The 22,102-nt window shown below is 48.0% G+C and overlaps 2 protein-coding genes across 5 annotated transcripts; one reads left to right on the forward strand and one right to left on the reverse strand.

Annotated features, from left to right (window-relative positions):
- Positions 1-2,569: 2,569 nt before the first annotated feature.
- GALM (galactose mutarotase) lies at positions 2,570-11,734 on the forward strand. 4 transcript variants are annotated; one of them, XM_069852890.1, is made up of 7 exons: positions 2,570-2,790; positions 3,241-3,395; positions 6,229-6,435; positions 7,805-7,886; positions 10,755-10,896; positions 10,980-11,154; positions 11,627-11,734. In XM_069852890.1, exons 1-7 carry the CDS (start codon positions 2,595-2,597, stop codon positions 11,702-11,704), a joined length of 1,035 nt encoding a protein of 344 aa, XP_069708991.1. In that variant the 5' UTR covers positions 2,570-2,594; the 3' UTR covers positions 11,705-11,734. The 4 variants fall into 4 exon arrangements, with proteins under 4 accessions (XP_069708991.1, XP_069708990.1, XP_069708989.1 ...); XM_069852889.1 differs by lacking the exon at positions 11,627-11,734 and adding an exon at positions 11,292-11,606 and having other exon boundaries at positions 11,004-11,169; XM_069852888.1 differs by lacking the exon at positions 11,627-11,734 and adding an exon at positions 11,292-11,603 and having other exon boundaries at positions 10,980-11,169.
- A 2,882-nt stretch (positions 11,735-14,616) lies between these two features.
- Positions 14,617-21,261, reverse strand: SRSF7 (serine and arginine rich splicing factor 7). Its single transcript, XM_069852954.1, has 9 exons — positions 21,170-21,261; positions 20,722-20,902; positions 20,412-20,588; positions 19,457-19,531; positions 19,271-19,372; positions 18,843-18,896; positions 16,722-16,766; positions 16,092-16,127; positions 14,617-14,930 (listed from the first exon to the last, which is right to left on the reverse strand). Exons 1-9 carry the CDS (start codon positions 21,195-21,197, stop codon positions 14,876-14,878), a joined length of 753 nt encoding a protein of 250 aa, XP_069709055.1. The 5' UTR covers positions 21,198-21,261; the 3' UTR covers positions 14,617-14,875.
- Between the last annotated feature and the right edge of the window lie 841 nt (positions 21,262-22,102).

A 22,102-nucleotide genomic window follows, 5' to 3' on the forward strand; every position in this document is an offset into this window, starting at 1 on the left:
TGTAAAATCCCATGCCTTCCTTATGCCTTGCAGAAGAGTAGCTGCCTTGCAGACACCTGGGATTTCCAATTTATTTCCAAGGGAAATAAATTCTCTGGTTTTTTCTCATTACATTTATTTTCTGACAGCAGTTGACAGTGTTAAATGGTTCCTTCTCAAAAGAAAAAAAAAAAAGAAAAAAATTTTCCTTCTTACAGTTCGGCTTTTAATTAGCTTTTTGGTGGGAGAAAGACAAGCCCATTCACTCACAGGCTGACTTCCCAGTTCATCTTCGCTACTAACCATAAATCTCTAGCCTGGTTTAGAGGAGCTGGGGCCAGGCTTCTGGACAGCAGGTATTCTGCCTTCATGCCATGCCTCTGCTATACCTGCAGAGGTATGTGGTCAGATAAATTCTTGTTCCTCGCACACATCTGGGGATTTGGGCTGCAAAAGGCTGCTGCGGTACCCGTTTGGTGGGAGTGTGGGAACATACAGAGAAGAGAGCTGGTACATGGCCCAGCTATTTGTGGAGAGCTACAAGGCAGAGAAATGAAACAAAAGTCTTAGGGATGTGCAGCAAGCTTTTCTGAATGCTCATTGGCTGCATAAGTCAATGAGTCAACCTGCCAATGTCAGGTATGTTCAGATGTAGTACTGCAGTTTTCTTCCAGTAAGAAAGAAGAGAAAGCCACTAGGAGTTTGCACTTGACCCTCACTGTAAGCAAAACTCAGTGCCACAGTGAATAAAGCTTGAAACAAACTCTCTCTTAAAAATAGGAATGACCAAAAAGAAAATCCAGATGGTGAATATGACTTGTTTGTATCTTGCCTTGTCCCCTTGTCTGCGTCCCCCATTCACCAGAAGTGAACAGGTAGGACACACGCAAAGGCAAACAATGAAAATCATCTAAGCAATGAAGCAGAACCCTTGAAATACCTTGGTAAAACCCTGAAGCTGACATTGCTGCACTGCCCTTACTTTTCTGCGCAAGATTCAGTCTTGTGCAAGCTGGTTTCTTCTCTGATTTATCTGTCAGCTTGAAAATGAGGTGGATAGTTAATGAACAGATTTGTTTGTCCTGTTGCTTTTGTACCTGCACAGTCTTAGATGTCACTGGGGCTTGAGTGATCCTGCAGCTGTGAATGTATGTGAGAAAATGAAAGAGTGTGCATGACTATTATATTGGACAAAGAGTTGTATCTGGACATTCTCTGGTGTGAATTGGAGAAGTATACCAGAACAGTAGCTCCTATTGTGTTAAAAACCTACACCTTGATGAAAACCTGTCTTCGCAAAGCAGAAATGCTTCTTCTGTCTGGGGACACATGTTAAGAGAGAGGTGTTGAGAGAGCAAGGGTGATAAGGAGTGAATTTCTGGGAATGCTCTGCGCATGAAAACATGTCATGAACTGGTTATAAATGCCACTGCCTTCTTCCACCTGCCAGGAGGCTTCCTTGCTTCAAACAAAGTGTGTGCTGCTTCCTGGCCCATTTCAAATGGAAGGTGGTCTTGATGAGTAGTAAAAGGTGTGTTTACTTGCAATGTCATTTTCAGATAGAGAGCATTAGTTGTGAAAGTATGGAAGGAAACAGCCACTTGTGTTACACCGCAGACATGAGGCCACTGCTAACAAAGAAGTGCAGGTTTCAAAGCCACCTCTGCTCAGTCACAGGTTGCAGGTATTGCTCTGTGGCTGCTTGGAATCTGTAGTTTGTATTGTCTAAAGGTAGTTGCTGTGTTGGAAATTAATATTTAGCAACCACTGCTTGATTGGTTGAGGGATTTTGGTAGCAGCTCGTGAATTATTGGTTCTTTGAACAAATTCTGAAAATGGGCCCTCATAAAAATATAACAATATGAAAGAGTAGTGAAGTTCTTTCACCTTGCACTTGAGCCTGGCTGAGAGATGTCAAAAATTTACACAAACATTACTTAAATGTTGCCTGCAAAGACCTGAGACAGATAGAAGTTGGTATTTCAAAAGACAATGATTTTTAAATGGGTCTGGGTCAAGGCCACATGAACATGACTTTGAGAATAACACCTGGCCAGCAAATGCCCTGAGCCCAATTTACAGCTCTGTCAGCAGGCACCAGACCTGCCTTGTCCCTCTTGTAGAGGGGCTGGGACAGCATAAAGAGAGAAAACAGCATTTTGTCACATCATAATTCGCAAGGGCCCCAGCAGCTGTGGCAATGAAAAGAAAGGGGGGGACGAGAGCTGTTGGTAGTGATGCTCCGTCCTCTGAAAGCCTGAATGTGCAGACTGGCACGTGCAGCCTTGCTCCCTCTTTTCAGCATCACTCCCTCTCTCTCCTGCCACCTCCAGCCAGCTGGACCCAGAGGGCCGCTGCCCTCAGGGGAAAGCCCACAGCTCCTCTCCACGCTGGCTACATCCCTTGGCGGCGATCCTGCTGCTTGCTGGCCTGGCATCCAGCTGAGCTGGGGTGACGGCATAACTCCTCCCAGCACTGTAAGGCAATCATGTGATTTTTATGACTGTTCTCTGCGTTTGCTCTGCTCCCGGCCACCATCACTTCCTCCTGAGCGTCCTTCTGGGGCAGGACTGCAGCTCCTGCCAGCAGGACGAGGGACCAGGACTCGAAGAGCAATGACAGAAGTTGAGAGAGAGGTGTTCGGGCAGATGCCCCAGGAGGAAGGGGGAGCAGTGGTGGAAAAGTTCAGGTTAAAGTCAGACAGTGTGAAAGTAGAGATACTGTCCTTAGGGTGCATAATCACTACTCTGGAGACAAAAGGCAGGGATGGGAAGTTTTCAGATATTGTCCTAGGCTTTGACACTTTGGAAGGTGGGTCTAAATCTGTTTCTTTTTTTTTGTTTGTTTGTTTTTGGTTTTTTCCTTTTAAATATAATCAATCAGTCGATTTAACTGGCATTTTCTGATTTACTGGCACGCTGCATGGTCTGCTTCTAAGTGTCCTATCCAAATCATGACCCAAGTAAATACAGCTCTGGCTGATGGGGAACAGAAGCCCTAGTGTCTCCAGGTTGCAGTGCTCCTCTAACAGGGTGGCTAACAGGCAGTCTGCAAAGAAGACAAGATCCCATTAGGCTGTTTCAATCAAAGATACATGTGACTAGTAAGCTGTATGTCCTGTGAAACACTGGGACTGTGGTCACCTGTTTAGTACTAGGGTGAGGCAGAGAGAGACAATTCTGAGCTCCTAAGCATACCTGGAGACCACCCATCCCGTCCCAGTCCTTCCATTTAACAATGCGCTCTTTTTTTTCTGGCCAGGTTACACAAGGAAGCATCCCTTCTTCGGCGCTGTCGTGGGGCGTGTTGCCAACAGGATTGCAAAGGGGAGGTTTACCGTGGACGGGAAGGAATATCAACTGTTCCTCAACAATGGGCCCAACAGCCTGCATGGAGGAGCCAGGGGATTTGACAAGGTGAAAATTAGTCTGGTGGGTTGCGGTGTCCTCTGGCACACAGCCTGTGGAGTTGAGGATATGATGTGTTCACTCCCAACCCTGCAGAGTCTTGGTAGCTCTTGAATTGAATTAGCTCCCACAAACTGCTGTGAGTTCAGGAATGGGGGAAAGTGAGACACTGTGAGCTGCTGGGTGGGCTTGTCTGTGCCAGGGTGGGTTAGCAGGTCCCACCTGTGTCATCCTTGTATGTCACACAGGGCATTGCTGTGCTTCCCCTGCATTCCTGCAGCCCTGAGGCCTCGTGAGCCCAGTTCTGACCGGCTTGTCCAAGGCTGAAGTGCTGTTCCTGCAGAGCCTGGGTTGGGACACAGTGATGAGGACCCAGGCTCATGCATGATGGAGGCTCTTAAGGCACCAGTCGCACCACCCCAGAGTGGGTGCTGTAGCTGTCCCAGAGCCCAGAGAAAGTTTCCTGCGGAACAGCAATCCACCCAGACACATTTGTGCTTGCAGTTTTGGGTCTGTTACCTGCTCATTGCCCCTCCCAGAGTCAGAAGTCTGAAGAAACTGAATCCTCGCTTTTGGCAGCGCTCCCAACTACAGGCAGAGCAGGGGGGTGCTGCGGGTTCAGTGTGGTTATTGCACTACTGCCTTTGGTGTCATTTTCATCTTAGCGACAGCAAACCACGGGCTCTTGCTCTGATTCACAGCAGTGGGTGACTAGATCAGGACTGCAAAATGCCCCAGCAGCACTGTGATCCCTCCCCAACCCTTCCCTGTGACCTCGTGAGATAGAATAACCTTTCCCTAGCCCCAGGGCACTCAGCCTTTCCTATCTTCTGCCAAGAGCTGCTGTTGAAGTCCACATACCGTCCATGTGTTACAAGTGGTAAGAGCAGCAGAGTATGAAAGTCTTGCTGATAACCCTGCTGATAGCGTAGCAGGCTCAGAAGTCTCTGCTTTCCTGAAGCCTTGGGCTTTGTCGGATCAAATGTATTTGTAACCAGCAAGTAGGTGATCCACCATTTCCCTGGAGGAATTCATGTCCATGTGCTGGTGCAGCTGCTTTCCTGGGTTAATGTTTTGTTATGTGCAAAGACATCTGGGCGGATGGGGCAAAAGTCAAAGTGTCTGGAAAAAAGCTGGTTAGCGCAGTATGAACTGGCATCAGATTAGGATCAAATGCTGCTCAGCAGCCTTAGGAAAAAGAGTAGTGGGGTTACTTAGCTGTTTAATCCCCAATGCCGACAATTCAGTTTAAAGTTTCTCTATGCGCCCTGACCCACTGTAAGCTGGAGCTGAGAACATGCGCCCTTTTGCACGGGGGCCTTCCAGGCTGTCTTTTGCAGATGAGGGATGTGGTCTTTTCTCCTGCCTCTTCCCAGCAGCTTGGTGGGGACAAGGCAGTGGCTCCTCCCAGCCAGGGCTTTGTGCCTCTGGCCCATGGAGCACACGTAGGTGCCTGCTCTGGACCCTTCCATTCAGGCAACAATCACTGTGCAGAGTTCTGTGCTCAGCCCTAACAAAAACAAGACGTGATGGCTCTTGTCTGTGACTGTCTTGGCCATCTTCTTGGTTTTTTTCCAGATCTTGCAGACCTCAGTGTTGTGGTCAGTCAGCGTGTGGTCTGATGACAAGAAAACTTGCTACCGTGCTTATGTGGCTGCAATATCTGACCACACTGCAGAGGGACTTCAGAAAATAACCTTAGCTTAGCTTCAAAAATAGCGATACCTGTATGCTTACTGGCCTCAACAGCTTTTTCTTTGAAGAAATTAAATAGAAACTCACATATAAAATCAGAGGCCCACAGCAGTGGGAGCCACAGTAGAACTACACTGGTGCAGCATAGTTATCACATCTGGCACCATCAGTTCCCATGCTTGATGAAAATGATGCTTGATGAAAAATGCCCCAAGTTTGTGATCTCTGCACCAGACATGAAAGGGGTCATCTCCCTGTGTTACCTGGCCCTGTCCCCTAGATCTCCCCTCTTTGGTTAAAGTAACTATTAATAGTAACTATTCCACAAGTAGATGCAAAGGTCCGGAGACTAGACACCTCCCCTCTCACCGCTCATCCGTCCTGCAACGGTCTGAATCATCTGCTTAGCATCAGGTCCGTGGCCAGGGTCAAACAGGCTGTCTAGGCAGCTAAAACGACAGCATGCTGACTTGCTTCCCTCACTAGCAGGTTTGACTCCAAGATCAAGAGCCATGATGTCTGGCAGAGGCAAGAAAAGGAGAGGTCCCATTTCTCTGGATCAGCACTGACATGTGGATGTAGCTGGGAATCCATTTGGTATTATTTAATCCAACCCCAGCCCCTAAGCAGGAGCTCTCATTGTGTATTTATGTTGTCCCAGAAGGCAGCCCCCAGTTAGCTGAGTTTGTTGAGATGACATTTCACAGACATTTCACACCAGGAGATCCATAGGAGAGGGAAGAAGTCCAGCTACAGGGCAAAAGTCAAAGGCGTGGAGTAACACAGGCTAGGACAAACCTCCATCGGAGCAAACTGTCTCATTCCTTTGGATGCACACTGGAAAACCTGTGCCCTGCAGCTGGACTTGGCTGGCCAAGAGCAGGCTGGTGCTTGTGTTTTCTCCTGCTTTCCAAGAGGACATTGTTTCTTAGTCCTTCATAGGGAGAAAAAGATTATATGGGCTTCCTCCCTGCCCCCTTCTAGAAGTAAGAGCGGGAAAGATGATTGAAAAAAATCTTTGCTTCAGTGCATCATTCCTTGATTACTGTCCCTAGTCTATTGTCTATTGTCCCTAAGGCAGCCTAGGACAGAAGCGAAGGGCACCATGTTTCCCATGACTGTCCCACCAATGGCATGCTCCTTGTAGGTTCTCTGGAGCCCCCAGGTCCTCCCAAATGGTGTCTGCTTCTTCCGATTGAGCCCTGACGGTGAGGAAGGCTACCCTGGTGACCTGAAAGTCTGGGTGACCTACACGCTCAGTGGCGGGGAGCTGACCATCAACTATCGTGCGCAGACCAACAAGATGACACCCATCAGCCTGACAAACCATGCATACTTCAACCTCGCAGGGCAGGTAAGCATGGGGAGATGAACCCTGTGAAGGGACACTGTGGAGGGCAAGAAAGCCTGGAGATCCATCAGATGGTCCATGGGCTTCCCGTTGGATCATTGGGACCAACATGCTGGTTGGTTCTGGGGACACATCGTGGGCTGCATGCAGCATGTGGTTTGAGGCAGGGCTGAATAACATGGTCCTCAACGGAGGATACGTTATCTTAGTGCGTTGTGAACAGAGACATCACATCATGAATATTAACTCTCCTGTGTGGAACTGAGGAGTTTCAATCTCTCCTGGTCTCTCGGGAAGATCACAGGGGAGGGGCAGAACTGGCAGGCTCTGAGGATGAACTGGCATTTCTTGGCTGTCTTCTGATGGCACTTCTGAGACAACGCACTGAACCCTTGCATGGATGGTGCGGCTGAGGTCAGAGTCAGCACAGCAGTCAATCAGGTCAAAATGGGGAGGAGAAACATCACAGAAAGGGGCTGTGAGCAGGCCAAGGTGGCAGAGAGGGGCAGTAACTGGGTGCAGAGAGCTCCCACACACCAGCCCAGAGTCCTGCCAACTAGTCAGGCAGCCGCATTTTAGTCTCACTGGGCTTGGAATAAAAGGATCTGGGAAATAAAACGTTGCTAGGGCAGAGAAATATGATGGGATAGTACAGTCACACCTGGCCATGAGACCCTTAAAAGTGCTAGTAAGAGTGACCCCAGCTGCTTCTTGCAGGAGGCCTGCTCAGACTGCTGCCCTGGAAAAGGCTCTGCAGCTGTTAATTCATTCTCCCTTTGCACTTCCAGTGGCGCAGTAATATTGACATCTGCAGCATGCAGCTCAGGCATGTTCCCAGAGGAAAAGGAGACCTTTGGGCATGAAATTACTACTCAGATTAGACAGTGATGTGCAGGCTCAGCTTTGATCCTGCTCCCTTTCTGGCCCAGCAGGTCCTCTGCCAGCATCACTGGGGCTGCAGGGGAGGAAGTGGAGCACAACTCCCAGCACCGCAGATGAGCCCAGAGGATGGCTTGCACTTCTCCATACTTGCTTCCTTCTGCTGCTGCCTCACACTGAGCTCAGCAACCAGCATGTTCTGGCTAGTTGATCTGCAGGATGGTGGTAGCCAGTGAGCTACAAGTTCAGACTGATAAGCCTCAGCCTTGTGGGACCTACAGCTCCCAGGTCCCACGCAGGTTTTTGCCTGTGCTAGTTCTTCCCTCCTGTGTCTGTGGGCAAGGCAGGATGATGGCCAGGAGGTCCCCAGGCACTACCTGCTACGATGCTCCTGTAGCACAAAGGTGGACAGTCATTTCCTGGGTGGGCTTAGGGCTGCCCAGATGGTGGAAGGGCTGCAGCTGGAATTCCAGTATTTCCCATCCTCCTGCAGGGCTCACGGGATATCTACGACCATGAGATTTCTATTGAAGCGGATTCCTACCTGCCTGTGGATGACACCAAGATCCCTACTGGTGCGTGACACGTGGCGGAGATCGTTTCCCAGATGAGTGGTTGTGGTTGTTGGGAACAGCACTGCCCAGCAAGCAGGGGCACACCAGGACCCAAGGGACCCCAGGCGCAGCAGGGCCCTCACTCACGAGTGCAGTCCCACAACGGCAGAGCCAGGTGCTGCTAACACGCTCCAGCACCAGCCCCAGACTTTGAGAGCTGGGATTGGCATGGAATTTGCCTGCTTTGCTTCCTCCAGCAGTGTTTGGCTTTATCATATTTCTCTACTGGGATTTGCCACATGATGTCAAGGTCTTAATTCCACAGATCTTGTTTCCATAAGATCAGACCATGCTCAAAGTCCACAGAAAGCTGAAGAATTTGTTTCTTAAGACTCAGTAAAATGTAGGAGATGTAAGCAGCATGCTCCAGGCGCAGGGCTGCTGGTGATAAATGCACATGCGAACATGGTCAGACTCCCTGATCTGGAGGGCAGCTACTAGGCCTAGTGCTGGCCATTAGAGCTGCTGGAACCTCTGGTTCTTGGGAGCCCAGCGTCATCCTCCCCTGCTAGAGCTGAGCCATCAGTCCACTCATTGGAATGGGAGAGCTGGTGCTCTGGGAGGCTGAAGACACAAACCCCAGCACTTTCCTTTCCTGTCTTTAAGGCCATGCCTGGCTGAAAGACAAAAGTCAGTTAAGGAGAACAGCGTGTTTTGCATGCTAAGCAGGTTAATTAAACAAAAGTGGTATTGCTGCTGCCTCCAGCCTCAGCAAAGAGAAGCAAGCTGGCAGCCTCTTCCAGTCAGTCCTAATTTAGTGGGTAAAAAGGAGAAAACAAGGCTTTTCTAGTTCTAGATCAAGCCACGAAGTTAAATAACCTGAGCAAGCTGGGGCAGGGAACAGTCCTTGTACACGCTGGAGAGCCAGTGCTGAGCACGTAATCATAGAATCATAAATATCATCTAGCTCCAACCCCTCTGCCATGGGCAGGGACGCGTCCCACTAGCTCAGGCTGCCCAAGGCCCCATTCAACCTGGCCTTGAACACCCCCAGGGATGGGGCAGCCACAGCTTCCCTGGACCACCTGTGCCAGTGCCTCATCACTCTCATGGTGAAGAAATTCCTCCTTATGTCTAGCCTAAATCTGCCCCTCTCCAGTTTATACCCATTGCCCCTAGTCCTATCACTACAAGCCTTTGTAAAAAGTCCCTCCCCAGCTTTCTTGTAGGTGCTCAACAATGGTCCCACTGCTTGATAAGGAGGTACCTTGCCTCGAGCGGCTCGACTCCAACCCTCCTGCTACACTGCTCCAACACACACTTTTTATTTAGCTTAAGCGACTCTGCTGAGTTGCAGTTAGAGTTTATCTAATTGCAAGGTGAATCTAACACCAAGTTTTATTGGTTTTAATTTAAAAAATTATTTTTTAAAAAAATGCTGTGTTCTATTTAATTTTTGAAAAATCTGAAATAGATGCAGCCAGTCTAGGGCACAAATGCCAGGAAGGCTGTGCTCCTGTGTGCAGCTAGCATCAACAGAAGAGAAACCGCGTGTGGGGCGGGATGTATGCCTGAGGGCTGCACGAGCTCTTGGGGCAGTTTCTGGTAAGCGTAGGCTTGCTGAGCTGTGCTGGAAGAGGCAGGGTTGGCTTCCCTGATGCTCTTGCAGGGCTGCTTTGCTGAATGCATATTCTCACTTCAAGTGGGAGAGGAAGAGAGGCTTTAAAAAGCAAACAAAAAGAAGTCACGAAAGCTTTTCGGTTCATGTGTCTGCTAAAAACAGAGTTACATCTGTGTTCATGAATGGAAACCACTGTGTGTGCACACATGAGCTTGCCCCAGGAGAAGCAGTTCTCCCAGTCCTGTCAGCTTTTGCTTTGGTCACTGTGCCATGCCTGGGCTCAAGCAGAGGAGAGCCCTGCTTCTCCCCACTGCTTTCAACATGCAGGTGTCTCACTTCTTAATTGTGGCCAGCTTGCTGCCCCTGCTTTTTGCAGTTCCCTCTTGGTGTTTTGGGTAAACGTTGCCTTTGAAGCTGCTAAGACTGTGTACAGTCTTAGCCTTGTGGTGATGTTGAGATTTGTGTAACTATTAAAGACAGAGCCCTTGTGTCAATGGCTGCTGTATTTTACATTAAGCACCTAAATCAAAACCTTTTTTTTCAAGGTGTTTTTCTGCCTCACAGCTGAATTCAGTAAATGTGCTCCTTTTAGATAGGATCAAAAGCCGCAGAAATGTGCTGTTTGTCAGGTGGAGACTTCTGTTTTTCAAGGTTTGCAGGGCAAAACCTGTGCAGAGCCGCAGCTGAGCTGGTGCACGACTGCAACGAGCAGAGCCCAGCGCACGGGGCCGACAGCAGAGCTGGGATGCCTGTGCGCCACCATCCTCAACACCGGCAGATGCCCACTGACCCTTGGAAACCTCTCCCTTTAGAGGAGGGTAGCAAAATGTGACTTAAGGGAAAAATCCCCTCCCCTGCCTTTCCTCTCTCACCTCTCCCAGTGGAAAACCTCTTGCCTTTGGGCTGGGATGGCTGTGTTTTGGATTGTGTTTAGTATGTCGTGGGGTTGTTCTCACTGCAAAATCTTGATCACAGGATGCTGCATCCCCCACATCAGGCCTTAAAAAAAAATACTTGAGAGAAAATGTTGGTTTAATGGATTTATACTTTTTTTTTCATGAAACAATGCCCTGAGGCAGGAGGGGACTGATCCAAGCGTACAGCCCATATTCACCACCTCAGCAGGTGGGACACCTTTGTGGCTGCTTCATGGATGCTTTTTTAGAGATCTTGGAGGATTTATTTACTTAGAGAGACAGTGTGTGTATATATATAAATCTTATGTATAACTAATAAGTTTTGGTATCTTATATGTTCTCCTTGTCCAGGGGAGGTGGCTGCCGTGCAGGGCACTGGCTTTGATCTCCGGCAGCCTGTAGAGCTGGGGAAGCACTTACAAAAGTTTCACCTGGATGGCTTTGACCACAACTTCTGCTTGCAGCAGGTGCAGGCTCGACGCCTTGTGGCCAGGTAGGCTGGAATCGTGGTGGGTCCCTCACCCTGGGATGCCCATTGGGCCAGCCCCTTGGCATCCTTCACTGGCATCTCCCCAGGGTTCGCCACCCGCCCACTGGCAGGGCCATGGAGGTTCACACCACCCAGCCTGGCATCCAGTTTTACACCGGCAACAACCTGGACGGCTCCCTGAAGGGCAAAGATGCTGCTGTGTACCCCAAGCACTCGGCTTTCTGTCTGGAAACCCAGAACTGGCCTGATGCTGTCAACAAGGTGAACTGCCTTCCCGTCCTGGGAGCTGCTCAGGTCCTGTGGCAGGAGACCATATGACCACCACCACCCATGTCCCTGGGGCATTAAGTCTATGAAAAGAGTTCATTTGGCAAGGAGATTCTTTGTAGATGCCAGAGCAGGCACAGGTCACAGTATCCTGTGGCATTAGGCAAGGGTCACCCAGCACAGCAGGGATGCAGCCCAGCTTCCCAGAAGCGCCGGGTATAGGCCAGAAGACCCTAGCGGGGCCTTGCCACATTGTCCCCACAAGGCCCGACTTCAACGAGGGGAGGACTTGCTCACTCAGCCAGCTGGTAAATAAGGGGCAGTTAAACACTGCTGCTGGAAATGCCTGGGGGAGCTGTGGGATGCTGCCCCAGGGAGGCCAAGGGGATGCAACCATGCCCTCATGACCCTTTCTGGTTCCGTGGTGTGCGCTTACAATCCCTGATGTTCTGCTGCCTCTCCCCAGCCACACTTCCCCAACGTCCTGCTCCGGCCAGGCGAGGAATACAATCACACCACTTGGCTCTTGTTCAGCGCTGCTTAGGGAAAGAGGATGCTGACTTCCTACCACAGAGAGGGGTAAGTGCCTGTGGCAGGTTAGCCAGAAATCCCGCCAGCTGCCACGCTGTGCTTTCCAACTACCCTGGGTGATGCATCCCATTTGGAAACTTTTTTCCTCCGACTTTCCATGGCTTCTGCTGACTTTAATTCCTGCCACCACCTCCACTGCTATCTGGTCTGTGCAAAGCTCTCGTCCTGTCCAGCCTCACCCTGGGCATTAGGGTTCGTTTCTCAGTAAAAATGCAACGAAAAATCCCTTGTTTAGGGACACGGCCTGTTGCAGCTCATGCTACATAGGGGAATATCTGGTAATATTCATGTGGAACACGTGAGAAGGCTGATGAAGTTGCGGTTGATCATTACATCACACATTCCCAGCAAAGTGCTCCCAGCAGTGCTGGCTGCTGCTCTCCCTGCCACTGAGCAGCCCCACAGCTTAGTGCCAGCTCAGGGAAGGGTGCCCTGCTCTTCCCGTGCTGGGCCGCAGCCACCAGCTCTGGCAGCAGCGTGGCAACAGCACGGGTACGCAGCACTCACACAGAGTCATTTGTGGAGGATGGTTCGCAGGGATTATCACCGCTCACCACCCTGGAACCTCCGGCTTAACCCTCCTTTCAAAGCCAGCAGCGATAGCTGCAGAAGAGCATCTTCCATGCTACACCTTGGCTACTGAAGCAAAGCCCCAAGAGGAGCCCTCTGCTACTCTCCTGTGATGCTCTGAATGGACGGATGTGCGCAGTGGCCACACGTTATGCAGCTACAGTTCATACTGTGGAAGGGCTGGTATCAGTTAGAGAGCAAAGCCCAGCTGATCCCAGCTTGGGAAAGACTAGGCTGGCAAGACAAGGGTGGAAGCAACACTGCCCCTGTGTAGCGGTGTTTGCCCACCAAGCTGGAGACCCTGCCAGGCTGCACACAGCCCAGGGACACAGAGCAGCCATATACACAGATACACCCCCTCCAGGCGTTTTTTTCAAGAACACACAAATACCATGTGGAATTTTTGGTGCAATCCTACCAAACTCAGGCAAGAGCTGGGTACTGGGTAACCTTGCTCCAAGGATAACACCTGAGGCCAAGGGAAACAGCACATCCACCCTCAATTTTGGTCACCACCTTAGCATAGAAGCGGGGACACCAGATTTGTCACTGCTCCCTCACTGCACCTCCAAAGTGCCAGCTGTCTGCAGCCTCTGGCACACTCCTGCCCCCTTGCTCATGTTCTCACTGCTAAGCCTGGGTGTAGAACCCCAGTCCCCTCTGGAAACCCAGGCTCCTCTGCTCCCTCTGCAACAGCACTTCTAGGTGGGTGCTGAAAAACAGGTACCAGCACAGCTGTTGTGTTAGTCTGCAGGTCTGTAAAGTAGGTTTGCCTTCAGACTCCAGAAGAGAAAGAAACTGATCAAATTCCAGAGCAGTGACATAGGTGCGCCTCTCACCAGGTACACTATTCACTGGGCGGGCAACACACAACCAATAAACATTGCAAACAGCTGATAAGCTTTGGCCATTGCTGCCATATCACCACAGGGAAACATTGGTGCCATCCCTAGCTCTCCCGCTGTGGCAATGCTGGAATTGTGTTGCCGGAACAGTGACCATTGCACCCTGCAAACCGAACACGAGCCCCACAGAGCGACCCAGCAGACACCAGCACACCAGCCCAGAGCAGGCATCAAGGCTACAGCACAGCAGGGCGTCCAGAGTGTGGACTCCTACACTCCCCAGAGCCATTTGTTATCAGGGAACCTAGGTTTTTTTAAAATCATGGGTTACCCAAGGTGTGACTGAAGTTAATCCTGTAATTTTTTTTCATTTCACTTTTGCTGTGGTTTGCACAACGAACTGCCACGACACTTTTCATAAAAAGCCCAAACAGGGTTTACTTTCCATTGCACTGCAGTGCTGCCAAAACCAGCCTTTATTTCTCCTAAGGGTCCCATAGCAGTAAAAAAATGCTTGCTTTCTCCTCCCTCTCAGCCTACCCATTTGTTTGTTCAAAGTCTAACACTGCTTCCAGCCTTTTGCTGTGATCTGAGTCAATGAAGAGCCTATCATGCAATCCTTGACAGCAGAATGAGGACACAGTCTGGCATACCTACACAGAAATTATTAATTGTGCAGGTGTGTATTTGCTGTAAGAAATCAGCTTATTTCAACAAAACTGTCTTCAGGATCTGAGCCGCTCTAAAACAATATCTGTGAAGCAGGCTGCAGTTCCTGAGGTCTGCTGTCAGATCTTTTATTTTAAGAAGGAAAGTCTGAGTGAGCCGCAGAAGATAATTGGCTTCCTCTGGCCTCTCAAACACGTTTTCCTAATGTCCCTCAGAAAGCAGGTCAGAAGACCTTCCATCTTCCCTCAAAAAAGGAAAACACACCTTCGGACATTTTAAGAAGTTTTCTTTATATTAATGGTCTAAAGAACTATAAAATGCAACAATCCAAAGTAGCAATGGTCAAGTTATTACTGGTTTCTCTCACATGCAGAGGTTCTGCAGATGTTATTCATTAAAAAGATGTGTTTTGAATAAAACTCATACTCAAATTTTTGGGTATCTGGTGTCACAACTAGTCAAGCACCAGAATAAGCCTTGCAGAATAATCAAGTCAGGGTAAAAAAATGAATGCCTGCTAAATATCATAAAGGAATAAAAAGGGAATATGCAAATTCTTAGCCATCAGCAGACAGAGACAGATTTTAAATTCTGTTTTCCAAGATAGCAGAAACTGATCCTTTCATCAAAGGCCACTCAATAATAAACGTGAGAAGTGACTGGTTTGAGAAGACCCCAATATTAGCCATTCCCATTATAGACATGTTTTACCCACGTTACACTGCACACAGCTAAAATTACCCAGAAGTTAAACAGAAGCAGCAGGGTTACTACAGAGAAGTTTTAGTTAAAAATACACATTTTATTTCAATGTGCCAATAAAAAAGTCCCACATTTTCGTATCACAGGAAGTTAATTCATACAATAAAAAGAGACCTGTGCTAGCCTATTGTTGTGACTAACTCAGAAGATCCAGATCATGCCAAATTTTAGTTGATATACTCTTCTATCTACATTCTTACATTTACAAAGACACCACAAAATCCCTTATAATAATGTAAGCAAAATAACTTTCTTCCTAAAAGATTAACTTCATAATTTTAATCCATTCTTTCAGGACTCGCACTTCTTTGAGGGCTTCCTGATGGTGAACGACTGAAAGGGAAAGATTCCACCGTTAGCATTTCAAAAGTCCTTTGTGATTCACAAATAGAGGAAAAAGCAACAAGAAGATACTGGACTACTCCAGCACCCTATTGGCACTGTTTTTTTAATAAAATAACTAATCATTACTGACAAAGTTAATGAGTTGATGACTTCATGTTAGAAATAATGGTTTTGTTTTGGGTTTTTTTTACTTTCATATTTCGGCATTTCTCTACTGCTATTTTTATAATACAATTCAAACATGATTTGTGAAGTCATCTAGAGCGTACTGCTAATAGCAACTTTCACAGGGGTGTGATACTTCTTCACTGTTCTGATAGAGCAGCTTATCAAAACCTATTATGGTGATCACTCAGCGTTTATAAGCACCTATTCAAGTGCCTTGTGACTGTGAGGTTTGATTACATATAGCCACATTTTAAAATAAAGCAAACCTAAGTGTAGGAGTCCTAAAAGGATGAAAAAATAAACAAGCAACAACTTGCAGGGCAAAAAGATCACGAAGTCAAGGGACACATCCTGGCTGGTTTACAGCAATTCTCACCAGGATGTATTCCCTTCCTGCAGATCCTCAACACTGAAGTTGTAAAAATGAACTAGGAAATAATTCAAACTAGGGGAAAAAATGCTGCCAATTCTGTCACTACACATATACACGTACACACAGGCAATTATTTACCAATTTATTGGGGACAAAATAATAATTTGAGTAACACCAGTAAAACTAACAGGCTCGATATTTCATTCCTGACTGTTAGGCCAAGGTTACTCCACTCTATCTTTCCCAATCTCACTGTAGCTTTTAATGAGACTCAAAGCTGATTCCCACATATATTTATTCTGTGCTTTAAGCTCACAAGCAGAAAGTCTCTGTGAATTGAACTGTTCGTGAACTGAAACGAACACAGGAGCAGACAAAGGGAAGATGTAACACTGCTACATAACCAGTACCCTGAGGAATTATCACCACATATATATTACCATATATAAACCCACAATCACAACATTATTTCCATCAAAGAGATCTCAGCAAAGTAACTTTACAGTATTTTCCTACAAGCAGCAGTCAAATTCCTCAGCAGAGATCACTGCAGATACTAAAATGCCAGCTCTACAGAGCCTACGTTACTAGTAGGGAGATCAACATACCTTCTCTTTGGAGATGGTGACCGGGACTTTGACCGACTGTCAAAACAGAATATCATCAATGCAGTTTAAAGGTCAAGCAAACTTTAATATTAAAAAAGCAAGCACCTTAAATAGCAATGGAATTATCATGGGAATCTAGCCAGGAGCTCTTTAAAACAGAAAAATTTTCAAATCCACTTCTAATCTGACAGGGTTTCTCAATTCATTTAGCGTGTAGATTAATTTTAAGCAACTGTCTCCAGTACAGGAGAGGAAAACAAGAGGTAGTACTGAGGTGAGGCTTTAAGAGAAGAAATACCACCACAGATTCCTGCTGTTTTATCAACAGCACTAATAAAGCTGAAGCGCTTTACCTGAGGGATAGAAAAATTTAACAAAACTAAGTATAAAGACACACAAAAATCAGTACTTTGTTGGAAACTGTATACAGAGTTAACAAAAACAAAGTGATGGGTAACAACATATTCCAAATAGCTGCAGAGGAAATTTTATCATCTCAGTCATATTGCTAGCAGATTAGCTGGGCTAAAGTTTGGGGGATTTTTTTTCTCAAGGATCACGTTCTGCTAACTGCACAAACCCAGTACTGAATTCTAGATAGTACGGCAGACTTTCTCTGCGTATGCTTACCTCTTAGCCGGCGAACCAGATTTTGATCTGCCATGGGACCTAGACCTGCAGGCAGAAAAACCACGCTCAGCAGGGAAGCAAGCAGTGTGCATGTTTCCACATTTGAGACAGCAAGACTCACGCTAAATGTATGAGAACTGTCAGGCTGAAAGAGAATACTGCACGTTTCCAGGGATTTTCCTCCTAAGTTTCAGACGGAAGTTCTTTAAGTGGATGCTGCACATGTTGCTCTGTGGTTTCTCTGGTCCCTGGCTGACGGCTGGTGCCAGCTGATGCAGATGGCAGGAATGCTCAAACGACCCAACTCCTGACCGCTATTTTCACAAACAAATAAAAAGCCATGCTCTGAACTTGCAAGTTTTATTAGCCTTGAGTGACACCTACCACCACAGCTGAAACTAGCTGCAGGCATGTTCCTACAAATACCTTCTCTTCAGTGCATATCACCTTATGTAGGTACTTGCTCAAAACCTTCGGGGTTTTAGTTTTGTGGGTTTTTTTATCTGTCTCAACTTAACCCTTGTGGAAAGACTGTCAAAACTCTCAGTCTTTTCGGTAAGACTGCTGCACCAGAAGAGCGCCAATACTGTCCGAAAAAATAACTGAAATGTTTAGGTTTTCAAAGGAAGTGTCCTACTTTCCCCAACTTCCAAATGTACACTTTGATGCTATCAAGTCAGCAAACATAATGTAATACTTATTCAATCTGTCTTTCTTATAAATCAAGAGCCTGTCTCTGGGTGCTATTCTTCTGTAAAGAAACCATCTCCCAATTGCCCCATGTGGAAGTTTAACTTCACTAAAGGGAAGCAACAGCGTTTTGCCACTTCTCTGTACTTGTACACCTCTAATTTCCTCTGCCTCAGTCACTTAATCTCTACTTAAAACATAAGGTGTCATAACAGAGTCTAGAAATGTCACTAAAAGCATAACTTACACTGCAGAACACCATCCTATTACTAAAAAAAAGAAAATGGTGGTAAAATCAAGATTTTTTTTTTCCTATTTGACAGCCTGTTGACTGTAGCTGTTTTCTGCTCATCACTGACAGTGAAGAGCGACAAGCCATAATTAAGTCACACTAGAACAACTGGTATTAAGATTCAACATAACAGGTAGATAAAGAGTACCTGGATGAGAGAAAGGCATTGCTCTACTGCCTCAGGGAATTTCCCTTCTCTTTTCACAAGCTTCTGAATCGATTGTGTGAGTTTCTGCTCTTAACTAAGCCATCTTCTCATCTTCATTTCTCTGTTCCCCAAAAATTCCTGCCATTGCTTGCTGTTCTACGCTCAGAAAACATTACCACTACCTTTCAGCACCAAATGCCCCACCTTCAGCTGTAGGCTTTTCCACTTACTCTCTTCACCTAAAACTTCCCTTCATTCAAATCAGAACGGTAGGACTGGAAATAGGCTGAGGCAAGAGCAGTGCCATCTCCTTCCAAGCAGAACTTCAATTTACTGTTGCTCTTCTATGACAACTGGCCAAGGACATATAATCAACCCACATCAGCCACATTGCCTGGACAAGGCAGCATGAAGCACAGGCGCCTGCATTTTCTGTGGAAGGACTGAACCGTAACTAAAAAGAACAAATGACGCACCACATTTCTTTAAAGACCAACACTCACCATGCACACTGGTACAAAACAATTCTGGAAAGGCATTTATCTCAAATTTAATTCAGCTCCTGCAAACTGACACTGTTATTCAAAAGAGCTGGAAACAGCTCTAAGGGCATTAGCAAGCCCTTCAGTACTTGCCTGGCTATATGCATAATTGCTTTGGCACACTACTAGAAGGGCATCCTGATTTCTCTTATAAATAACATGAAAAATCCACAATCTTGTTTGTTTCTTGTTTAGAATTAATCTATGTTAGCTCTTAATGCAACCTGATCAAAACAGTACTTGTGATAACTATTGGGACCTGGGTATCCACAATATGTAAAACAATGAAAAGAGAAGCAGCACTTTCCTGCACTGCTTTGTAGAACTACAGACCCCTATGTCAGTGGCAAGAAAACACAGCTTTTTCTGAAAACATTATCAGCTGTTAAAGTCTACACAGACTTTTAAGCAACTTGGTAAGTAACTATCCACAATCACAAAGATCTTACCTGCTGCGGGGCCATGTAACAGATCTGGATCTAGATCTGGATCTCGATCTAGACCTAAATAAAAAAACCGAGGACAAATAAAAACAAAATCAAATAAGTCAATATAGACAGGAGAGATGACAACTGGAGCACTACTTAGATTAAGGTCTACGTGTTGAACTTAAAACCTATGTGATCATTAGACCGTTTAGACATCAAATTTCAACACAAGATATTCATCTCTGTAAGATCTGAAACCTAATTGTATTACCATGCTGATAAATTTAACCAGGATTACCAGGAGCTTCTTAAAGCATGCTAAAGTCTGATTTCTAGAGATCAACACCTTTCCAAGTCCGCTACCCAATTACTTTTTGAATCCCTTAACTGAAATGAAAAACAGCAACAAAACCAAAGCATGCAAGCTGTTAAAAATTACTACTAATCACCTTGATCTCTTCAAGGAACCCGATCGGGACCGGCGGGGAGACACAGTCCTAGACCTACGAGGAGAAACTGACCGGGACCTACGATAGGAAGCTGATCTGGACCTGCAAAGAAAGACAAGAGTTGTACAAGCATTAGATTTTCTTTACCAAAACAAGCAAGTACGTACAAAGGAAACTTAAACACACCTCCTACCGCGACTCCGACTGCGTGACCGAGAATACCTTCTTCCTCGGGACCTTGAACGGGATCTAGACCGGGACCTGGTTTTAGGTTAGAGAAAACAGGTATCAGGAAACAGCTACAGCAGTCACGCCATGTGAGGCCCTGCTGAAGCCAAAACTGATCTCAGATAACTAAAGAACTAGCATCTGTCAGTTGGAAAAATCTCTGGGCCTACTTGTCTTGAGCAATTTTACTACCTAGGAAAACGTTAAAAGCTTTACATTGCAGAATTACATTAGAATAGAAAACACTGTAATGCGTATTTAAAATAAACCTTGCAAGTTTGCAGGTCGACCCTCTTTGGCCCAAGGTCTAGCAGATCTAGACGATCTAGAAGTATCTATAGCCGATCGCTGCATCTAGGTGTTCTCTTCAATCTAACGACGATCAAACTGACAGCCCAATGAGCCAGGGTGAGGCTTGATTGACGCCAGAAGATTTTTCTAGGTGGGAATGTGGTCAATCTCGTGTTCCTCTTTCTAAACCGGAGGGGGGCCCCAATTGAAAGCCAAATTTACTGTTACGGCGATCACCGTCTCAAATTTTCTGCCCTTAAAGAATAAGGTGAAGCTACGTGTAGATGGCTCGAGGGGATCTGGCCTCTTATGCTGATCACCTCAAGGTCTAGGAGGATCTTAAGTGTCGGATTTGCAAGGCGCCTCAGCATGAAATCTTAAGGCTCGTGACATTCTGAATCAAGGCGACTGACTCAAACGAAGAAACCTGAAAGGTTTTGACCAGGTTGATTATTAAGATAGTAACATTCGATAGAAATAGCAACAAATTGTAATATACACCTATACATTTATTCTAGCGTTAAAGTTTAAAGAAAACCGGCACAACATTCTGTTCTTTGCTAGCAAAGCCACACAAAAGCACACCGGTGAAGCAACGCAGCCGCTCCGGCCCCGCACGTACCTGCTCCTCCTGCGGCGGCTGTAGCGGTGACAATCGTAAGCATAGTGGCCTTTCTCACCACACTCGTAGCACCTGTCGTTGGGGTCGAAGGGGCGCCGCGCAGGAGGCCTGTCGTAGCGGGACCGACGAGGCATCCCCGTCGACACTTCCACTCTCACCCTGGAGCCACAGATCACCCTGCAACAAGCACTCCATTAATCGTTAGCGTCTACGCCAGAGTTATGAGCAGAAGAACCGGAGAAAGCCCCGGCTGTCTCCCTGCTGCCAGAGCCAGCGGCAGGTCCCGCGAACGCTGGGGATGAACACCTACTTCCCGTCCAGCCCACGGACCGCATCCTCCGCGTCCCTCGGGTCTTCGAACTCCACGAAGGCGAAGCCCGGCGGGTTCCTGGCGATCCACACGGTTCTCAGGGGCCCGTAGTAGCTGAAGGCTCTCTCCAGCTCGCCCTTGCCGGCGCCCGTGCCCAGGTTCCCCACGTACACCTTGGTCTCTGCGGGCGGGGACACCATCTCAGCGCGGGGCGCATAGAGGCCGCCGCCATCTTGTGCTCACGGCCCCCCCACCCCCCTCCGCCCCGCCGCGCGCCGGCGCGCCCCTCCCCCCGCTGACGCAAAATGGCGGCGGCAGCGGCGGCCGCCTCACCTTCCCCCCGCACCACCTCCCGCCTCGCCGTCCGCCCCGCCGCGCCGCGCCCGAGCCGCGCCGCCCGCCCGCGGTCCCCGCCACGCCTCGGCCCCGCGCCGCCGCCCGCACTCACCGCCCCCGTAGCGGCCGTAACGCGACATCCCGACGGCTCCGCCAGCCGCCCCGCCGCGCGCGCGCCGCCCGCCCCTTCCCTCGCGCACGCACCCTTCCTTCGCGCACGCGCGCGCGCCCGGAGGAGCGGGGCGGGGCGCGCGCCGGTTGCCGCGGCGACGGCGACGGGCGGGGCGGGGCGCGGGCCGGTCCCGGGGCATCCGGGGCTTGCGGGAGCGCGAGTCGGGCGGTCCCGGGCCTGAGCCCCGGTGCCGTGAAAAGCTGAACTCGATAATCATAGAATCATAGAATAACCAGATTGGAAGAGACCCACCGGATCATCGAGTCCAACCATTCCTATCAAACACTAAACCATGCCCCTCAGCACCTCGTCCACCCGTGCCTTAAACACCTCCAGGGAAGGTGAATCAACCACCTCCCTGGGCAGCCTGTTCCAGTGCCCAATGACCCTTTCCATGAAAAATTTTTTTCTGATGTCAAGCCTGAACCTCCCCTGGCGGAGCTTGAGGCCATTCCCTCTTGTCCTGTCCCCTGTCACTTGGGAGAAGAGGCCAGCACCCTCCTGTCTACAACCTCCTTTCAGGTAGCTGTATAGAGCAATAAGGTCTCCCCTCAACCTCTCCTTCTCCAAGACAAGCAACCCCAGCTCTCTCAGCCATTCCTCAGCCTGCTCTCCAGCCCCTTCACCAGCTTTGTTGCTCTTCTCTGGACTCGCTCCAGAGCCTCAACATCCTTCTTGTGGTGAGGGGCCCAGAACAATATAATATCAATAAACTCTTGCAACTCTGAGAGAGTGTTTACTCGTTCAGGTTATTCATCCATGCTTGGAGACTGTCTGCATGCTACCTCTTGATACAAGACGGATTTATAGGGCAAGATAATTAAACACACAGGCCAGCTGCAGCCAAACTTATCAGTGAATTCCCACATTTTT

The sequence above is a fragment of the Phaenicophaeus curvirostris genome, chromosome 2, assembly GCF_032191515.1.
Source record: "Phaenicophaeus curvirostris isolate KB17595 chromosome 2, BPBGC_Pcur_1.0, whole genome shotgun sequence".
Classification (NCBI taxonomy): domain Eukaryota; kingdom Metazoa; phylum Chordata; class Aves; order Cuculiformes; family Cuculidae; genus Phaenicophaeus; species Phaenicophaeus curvirostris.

What these genes read in the sequence shown, in the direction of transcription:
- GALM (XM_069852888.1), top strand. Translation starts at nt 2,595, where the DNA reads ATGACAGAAGTTGAGAGAGAGGTGTTCGGGCAGATGCCCCAGGAGGAA. An exon ending in AGGCTTTGACACTTTGGAAG is followed by an intron (nt 2,791 to 3,240) that starts GTGGGTCTAAAT and finishes TTTTCTGGCCAG; the next exon opens with GTTACACAAGGAAGCATCCC. An exon ending in TGACACCAAGATCCCTACTG is followed by an intron (nt 7,887 to 10,754) that starts GTGCGTGACACG and finishes CTCCTTGTCCAG; the next exon opens with GGGAGGTGGCTGCCGTGCAG.
- SRSF7 (XM_069852954.1), bottom strand. Translation starts at nt 21,197, where the DNA reads ATGTCGCGTTACGGCCGCTACGGGGGCG. An exon ending in AGCCGCCGCAGGAGGAGCAG is followed by an intron (nt 19,532 to 20,411) that starts GTACGTGCGGGG and finishes ACCTAAAACCAG; the next exon opens with GTCCCGGTCTAGATCCCGTT. An exon ending in TCACCATCTCCAAAGAGAAG is followed by an intron (nt 14,931 to 16,091) that starts GTATGTTGATCT and finishes TTTCCCTTTCAG; the next exon opens with TCGTTCACCATCAGGAAGCC.